Source organism: Austrofundulus limnaeus, unplaced genomic scaffold (genome assembly GCF_001266775.1).
Source record: "Austrofundulus limnaeus strain Quisiro unplaced genomic scaffold, Austrofundulus_limnaeus-1.0 Scaffold56, whole genome shotgun sequence".
NCBI classification, from domain to species: domain Eukaryota; kingdom Metazoa; phylum Chordata; class Actinopteri; order Cyprinodontiformes; family Rivulidae; genus Austrofundulus; species Austrofundulus limnaeus.
In genome coordinates this window covers 1,672,746-1,681,051 of record NW_013952458.1, presented here as the reverse complement: position 1 = coordinate 1,681,051, position 8,306 = coordinate 1,672,746, and the positions used below count along the sequence as shown (strand labels likewise).

General features: G+C 38.0%; 1 protein-coding gene across 1 annotated transcript in view; it reads right to left on the bottom strand.

Moving 5' to 3' along the window:
* LOC106518149 (CUB and sushi domain-containing protein 3) overlaps positions 1-8,242 on the bottom strand; it is a gene marked incomplete at both ends in the record, with an annotated part of 95,163 nt that extends 86,921 nt beyond the window's left edge. Inside the window, 1 exon segment of the mRNA XM_014009282.1 lies at positions 8,045-8,242. Coding sequence (XP_013864736.1) covers positions 8,045-8,242 — 198 coding nt within the window.
* Positions 8,243-8,306: the final 64 nt, after the last annotated feature.

Genomic DNA, 8,306 nt, shown 5'->3' with positions numbered 1-8,306 from the left:
GTTGTAATGTGACAAAATATGGAAAAGTTCAAGGGGTATGAATACTTTTGCTATATACTGTATATATATATTAGTTGCAAAAATGCTTATTGGCAAAAAATCACATTGGAAAGCCTGTTAATTTCCCTTTTAAACTGTGCCACATTTGTAAGGAACATGCATATGTGGGATAAGCATTAGGTTTGAGTATGTGGGTTACACAGATGAAAACTTTGCCAAATCTTTTCTGCCAAACAGCATACTTTGCTCTTCTTTTGAGCTTCTGGTACCCCCAGGTGCTGCCAACCAGATACAAGCAGTGTAAGATTTATAGCCAAGAAGTGTTACAACAAAGCAATGATATACCAAGTAGACATTTCCTTATATTTTGTGGTTAGTATATTTTTAGTGTTTAAGGCTTCTAAAAATAGTTATGTCACACTATGATTGACAAAGTGACAGCATGTTAGCATGTTGAGAGGGTGTGTAGGCAGGACTTTTTATTCATGCTGATGCTTTAAACCTAATTATGAGAGGGTTTACATATGGCTGAATACACACACTTAACACTGGTTACTAATTTAACCCTTTTGCTGCCCTTAGGTCAAAGTAACCCATTACGCCTAAGTTTTAAAATTGAGGCCTTGTGAATTGTTTTGACCTGGTTGAAACGTGAGGGTTAAGTGCATTTGTGCCATTTAAACATCAGCTACAGCGGCCGTGGTTGGTAGATTTTCAAGCAGCTATTTAATATTCAGTATTTTCGTATTCAGGTCATCCTATGTTTCTCTTGTGTGAACACATATTTTTTTATATTTTTTCCTCCTTCTCTGTTAAACAATCATTCACTCATTTTCCAGACTTGTCTGATCTGTCATCAGGAGAGAAAAGGCGTGTGTGCAACCCGGACTGATCACCAGTCCATAACAGAAAACAGACAACCATGCACACACAATCACATGGTCAATTTACAATCATTCATGGCTGACACAGATTTTGGTGCAAACAGGCAAGATAAAGTTTGAAACAGTTGTTGGCAATGGCTGTTTTAGATTCTACGGGGGTTTCAGAGCATGTAACACTCTTTGGCAGTAACTTTTCARGTATGTTTAAAAACATACTCTGAACACACTGCAAATACAGTATATTATTTTGGCATATTCCAAATGTTAAAAAAATAAATAGCTGGATCCTCTATTTGTCAAAGTCCTACAGAGAGGAATGTCATGTAAATGACTTRTAAATAAGATGAAGATGGCCTGAATTGGTTAAAGTCTGTTTATTTTAGCTAACAGCCAACAGCCAACGTAGCATAATRCATTTAGGTCTGAATAGCTGTCAATGCGCTTTCAGCTGTGTGTTCAGTTGTTTTTTTCACTACAGAATAATAATGATCCCAGAACTTCCAATAAATAGTCGTTCTCAAAAGTAAATCATAAACCCCCTCCCCCCAGCTGACAGGCTAAAGCTAAACCCTGCCACAAATTCACTTTTGTTTTAGAGCACTGCGAGCTCTGCAATGTCATCATTTGTGACAGAAAGAGAAATCCAGTGCTTGATTAGACTGCAGCAGAATTAGTGCAATGAACTGAACCAATGATCTGCACAATCCGGTGAACACACAAAAACATGCCCGCAAAGCACCAGCAGCCTAAATCTTGTGCTGACTACTCACATACAACCGTGCATGCTCATTTCATTTCCGTTTCACAGCGAGTCTAATTTCAAGTTTTGTCAGTACACATTATTACTTTTTCTGTTCCAACAATAACCCACTCCTTCCTTTCCTTCCGCCTCCTCCTCATCTCTCTAACCTACACTCTTGTGGCTCTCTGTGGTGCTCCCTTAGTGTTTATGACATCATTAGAGTTTTTAAGGATTTCATGCCAAACAAGTATGTGTTTCAGTCATAATTTCTTCAAATTCCAACACATTCAAAATAAGTCTGTTTTAGCTGTATTTCAAGTATGAGCATTTACATTTTGTTCTCCATCCCACACGTGTGCTAAACTGAGTATGTTTAGCATGAATGAATGCAAGTAACATTTAAGTTAGGGATGGGCAACTTAAATGATGGAAGGGGCCTTAATTTTTTGTTGACACCAGTGGGCTACACAGCACCACACATTTACCCAAGTGTAATAAAAGTGTTCTGGAAAAATGTCACTGTTGTTTGTATACTTGTGACTGCAGTAAAATTCTCATATTTAGCTTTGTGCAACATGTTGTAGTGGCAACTTACTGTATTTATCCGTGTATAATACGATCTCATGTATAATATGACCCCCCTTTTTTAAAACTTAAAAAGCATAAAAAGCTTAATCTTCAAACTACCTCCAATTTCATACAGACTTCAAGATTTTTCAGCCTTTGCAGTCTTTATACATATCAGTAAAATGATAATTGGACTGTTCATTTTATTTTAACAACATATGTACTAAAAGGTATTTTGACAACAAATATATATCAGCTGTAGCAGCATCACATGAATTCTGGCATTTTACACATAGTCCACCTGGATGTGCCAACACAAAAGTCAGAGACTTCACATGAGATTTGGGCCATCTTGTGGGGGAAAAGCAGATTACTTCCTACTTGCGAGTGCCTCTTATGGTGGGGAAACATTTTTTTCAGGGATACAAACTTTTTCAGAACACTGGTAGACGGCCGCCATTACAGACGAACATGTGTTTGTTGTTGGTCCAGGAGCGGCTCGGTGACATGCTAATGACATTAGTTCGTTATCATTACTAAGGTRCAGGACTACTTTCCCCCCTTTTTTCACATCATGTCGCCTGCTTGGATCTGTTATTATCTCGCTCTGAAGCACGGAGGAGTGTCAGAGGTAAGCTCGTTTCAATTGCTTTTTATGATGCGGTCTCATTTCCGGACTGAGGCATTTTGTGAATGAAGCCGATATTTCAGTTAAAATACATAAGTAAAAATATTTATCCGAGTATAGTACTACCCCCCAACTTTATGGATGATTTTATGGATTAAATTTTACGTATAGTACTTGAATAAATATGGTACATTAAAATCCTTCATGGCAAACAGCTTCTCTAAACAGATTAAACACATAGGTTTGCTTTGGTTTTCTGTGAGCAGATAGTCTACCTCTCAAAAATAAACATTTGATTTTTTTAAAGCACTCAAAGCAGATTCTATGACCTGCTTTGAGTGCCTTTTTAATGACAAGCTGAATGGAAGTCACCAACAGGCCAGATGCCCATCCCTGATCTACTGAAAATTGTTAAGGTCTAGTTTTGAGCCCAAGATTGAGCAGCAATAATCATATCTAATCAACATCTCAAACTAAAATGTCTGCCAAATTTAACTTTGAGGCCAAATTTGGTTTGAATTTAGCCAAGATTTCTTCTCAACCCCCACCAAAACATGGCCAATACTGTAAAGCCATGTAAACAGCGAGTCCCAGTGGATTTTCTGCAGATATCCTGTGCTTTCCACTTAAAAAAAAAAACGGATCATGCATGAGTTTTCTACTCTATTTTGACCGTCAGAAAGAGATTCAGCACCGTTTAAACTCTGTAAATAACTTGGATTTTTGTTTTAATTTGTCTCCTTTGCATGGTTGGGTGCTGTCTGACAAGAAAGCTCATGGCTTGTGGTGTTTAGGCTGAGTTGGACTGAAGCAACTCAGTGATTAGAGATGACATTTGTCTGACTGCCAAGTGTGAAAAAAATGGGGTTTAAATAAAAACAGCCAAAAAAAGCAAAACCTTACTTTGCACCTTGTTTTTTAAAATGAGAATGTAGTTGCTCCTTTTGCACCATTGATCAGGTGACTATATTTCACACAATGAAAGATCTGTCTATTTACCCAGCATTATTTTTCCTGCTGGGAATGCGGAATAGCTGCCTGCATACACATATATCCCTTCGCTTAGCATTTGAGCAAAACACAGTGTTCACCTATGACATTATTTGGCCATAAAGGTCAAAGATTAATGTAAATACAGAACAGACGCTTATTCTGACTGAATGAGGATTAAATTCTAAATATTATTTTTTTATGAATAAGGCATGCTAATCCTAGAGCAATGTGTAATGTAAAGGGCCAAGATTAATGAMACACACACTCTCAGGGAGGAAAAAAAAGAGAGACTGATATAGAAAAAGCACATTGCTGGTGCCATTGCTAAAAGCACTGCAACTCCAAGCATTTGATTGCATGACTGAATAATTGATAGAAAGCTATTACGGCTGGTATGAATGCCTCTAGGTGTCACCACACACACACACACACGCTCGCGCATTTACACACAAATAAGCAGAAACTGTATACAAYTATGTGTGCATGTTTGTGTATTTGTGTGTGAAAGTGACAGTGGGTGTGAATAATTGTGTGTTTCTGAGTTGGTGTGAACAAATTAGTAGCTTAGCTCCTCTTAGCCTTCCTGACAGAGTGACAGAGACATTGCTAATCCAGCACTGACAAGTTGCCATTTGCTCCGCTTTCCCTTTCTCTCCCCTCCCCCTCTTTCCCTCTTTCCTGCCCTTCCAGCCCCAAATTACAGTTTACCGATGCTGTTGAGCAACAATTTAGCCCATCATTGCATACATTTGACTGTTTTTGGTAGGGTTGTTGTGCATAAACAAGTCAGGCCTAAAGGGAAAAGCTTGGATGCCTTTAAAAGGGATTTAGAATCCATAGTGGGGCTAATTTACACATTCATTTTTTCTCATTATTTTCTCTTTTGGTAAAAAAAATGTATCTGTAATAGTAATAAGACATTAGAATGACATAATGATTGCATGTACATCCAATACAATGCAATACATTTATCAACAGCTAAGAAAGATTCAATCTAAAATTCAATCAGGAGTTTGTAGCCTACACTGAGGTTTGGTAGCTTGTCCAGCTGTTGATACCATMTGTCTATCCCCCGTAGCGGGAATGATTCCAGCTTGCATCTTTAACCTTGTTGACAGAGTATCCCTCAAAAAACTGCTGCTGACTGCTTCAAATTCAAACTAGCTGCAGAAAAAGTTTAACTTTGTTGGTGCTCAATCAATACTTTTTTGGGGTTTCAGCGATTAGGAATGTTCACCTGCTTTTTTTTTTATCTTAGTGGAATTTCTCCTGTTTATCCCATCTTCCTTCTAAAGGTATTGCATTAGTGCACATACCAAGTTCAATACAGTGAATCCATCTTCTCTCAAAGGAGGTTGGTGATGCTCAGAGTGCTTTCTAAAGGTGTTGTTCTTCTGGATGACTGACTCCAAGTTGGCTATCAGATCTACAACTGAAATCCACTCAGGAGGGGAAGCAAAGTTCAGTCCTCCAATTAATCACAGTTTCTGCCTGTAGAAGTACAGGTCAGGAATCTTGGCACGGACACTATCTTAAACAGTTTGTATGAATTAGCCCATTCTGAAGATGGACATCAGTAAATTAGTTCAAGACCAAACCAGATGGGTTTTGCTTTTAAACTAATAAAAAAAGATGGTGCTGCTCCAATTATTGATCATGGTGACACTTTAGGCCTTTTTCGCAAAGCAGTTTTGCAATATGGCCACAGACACAAAGACAGGCCGCCTGTGTCCATTCATCAATCGCCTGTTGATGATAAGTTTTGCTTTGACAAATTAGGCCAGTGCCATTAAAAGCCATGGAGTGTAACTAAACAGCACTGATAGAGTCCTGTATGTCAAAGGTGTGTTGTACACAGTGGTAATATTATTTGGTGGTGAAATATTTTAGTTCTTCTGCCTTCAACCTCTTCTCTCACACTTTATTCTCCAAACACATTAAGTAAAAGAGGTGAAAAATTAAATAATCCACCTTGTTTATGTTAATCTTGCTTGCCATCATACTCAGTCTACGCCAAACCTCACCCACATCCACTCGCACTTGAGACACGTTATTATACATCCATCCTCACTGGCTAAAGCCTGTACCCCTGGGCTGACCCTGGAAATAGCAAAATTAGCCCCAATGAACAGCAAACCGAGGAGGTGGGACCAGACGTCTGTCAATCATTAATAAACGATCTGTGAAAAGTTATCACTTTGGACAGACTGTGTTTGGTATCAGTTTTGTTGTAAATTTCACAAAATGTGATACARTTTTGAAAATTTGTATTTTTCATTTTAACGTTTTATTGTAAACACCAGGGAGGGCTTAGCCCTTGTAGCCAACTTATACAGTACCAGCTATCCCTGGTTGTGYATTTTTTAAATTCAAAATCCAGTGGTTGCATATGTCACATGCTCACGTCTTAATGTTGTGTTGCCTTTACGTGTTTCAAATAAAACAGCTCTAACTGTTCCTCCCTTGGTGGCTCAGAAACACAAAGGCAAGAGGTTGAATTTAAACTCATCTTGCCACTTCATGAAAAGGAAAAGGGTAGCTCAGGCTTGGCTTGATAGTGTTTTGTGAAAGGGGTTCATGACTATAAGATGACATCTCATTAACTGGTGAGTTTGTTTTTTTTTCAGTTAACATTCCCCAGCTTCTGCATGCAAATTCTGTCAAACTCTTCAAGGTAAAGAGCCCTTKGCCATTCCAGGGCTATTCTCTAGTGTACAACAAGGAGTACTTACCCTTTGACCCTGATCGAGAGGGCAGAAAAACATGCCATAACCACTGGTGTTTGCTGCCTCAGTGCCGTTACTTACGAGAGCAAACCAGGTTAAGCAAGCTACAATGKGGAATTTCTTTAAACAAATAGGTTTATTCTTTAATGTGTTTTCTCTTTATCAAACTCGTTTGCCATTCCTGCACTYGAGCACGAGTCTCCTATCTGTCGCTGTGCGCCTGGGAGAGAGCGGTCTACCAAAACTGACAGCTGCAATTTTACGAAAATGATCAAATCATAGTAACATAATCATAGGTTGTTGACATATTAGCTGTTGCATGTTTTACCCAATTCAATGTCAGCAGATGCCATCAGAGGTGCTGATCACGTATATAGTCCTTGAGTCACTGGCTCAGTGAGTAAGAGTCTGCAGGTCTGATTAATATTTTATTACTTTAGTTCGTACAAAACAAATAGAAAAAGCAGAAAAAAAAGTTTTCAGATTCTGAGGTAAGTTAAAGCGAACTTTTAGTGAGGGTGGAGATCAAAGAGGTTAGGTGTTAGGTTGTAAACAGGACAATTCACATATCACTGATTTGCAAGAACAAAAGAGCAGATTTATACCCAATTGAAAAAAAGAAGCTACTAGAGGCTTTTTATTGTTGTTTCCCTTTGTTTCTTTGTGTTTGTTTCTTTGTGTTTTATTGGTGATACCTGATCCACTGATAAGTTTTCATGTGCTGCTATCTGCTGCAGTGACATTTACTGACTCGGAACAGCTGCTTTTTAAAATCAAAATAAAGATAAAATGTGTCTACATTTTATGAGGTTTCATTCGGCCAATGTAATTACAAAAGACAAAACTGCAGTGACTTGCGCTGAAAGTTTGTCTAAAAAAAATAAAAGATTAAAATTAAGCTCTCACTTATGGTATTTTGTCACACTTTACAGCTCGTGGTATTCATGATTATCATATTGTGTTTAAAAGCTAAAGTTCAGCATATTTTCTGTCGTTCCTTCGCGTATGCATCACTAAATTTGCATCTACCTACACTGTACGGGTGATAACTCATCAGCAAATTAACAGTTTTTTTTTGGCAAAAGATGTTGCAATATATAGAAATCAAGAAATTAATGCAATATGATATAGGCTATATGTACACACTGTATGTTCTCACACGCGCACAGGAATGGAAATCCCTCTCATTCACACACAGACACATAAAAGTATGTGAAGGTCTTGGTTTGCTTTCATCAATATCCGAAACATGCGCATGCAAACACACATATGCAGTCTGTCTGTCTTCCTGTTGATCTAACACATAACCATATACACAGGAATGAATGAAGAGTTTTATTCTAAATTTTCACATTTACATCTAAAAGGGAATTTGGGAGAGTTACAGAATGACTACATTTTGAAATAAATGTTATTTAAAATGGAACATTTTTTTAGTAGATAATAAATCATTTGAATAAAACCCTTCATTTCAGGCACAAACAAATATATATTTAATACATACCTCGACAAATTGGAGCAGGGAAGTCCCAGACTGCAGTGTTTGCAGCGTTGGTGATGCATGTGAGTGTGGCATGGCCGTCTAGGACATAACCAGGGACACAGCTGTACTGCACTCTGTCTCCTACTGCAAAACGCCCGCTGCTGCTTAGTACTGCTTTAGGTGGAACACCAGGATTCCCACAAGATGTACTGTGGAGTTCTGAAAAAAATAAAGGCAAAGCAGATAAAACATTCATCCATTATAATCGTAATTATATATAATT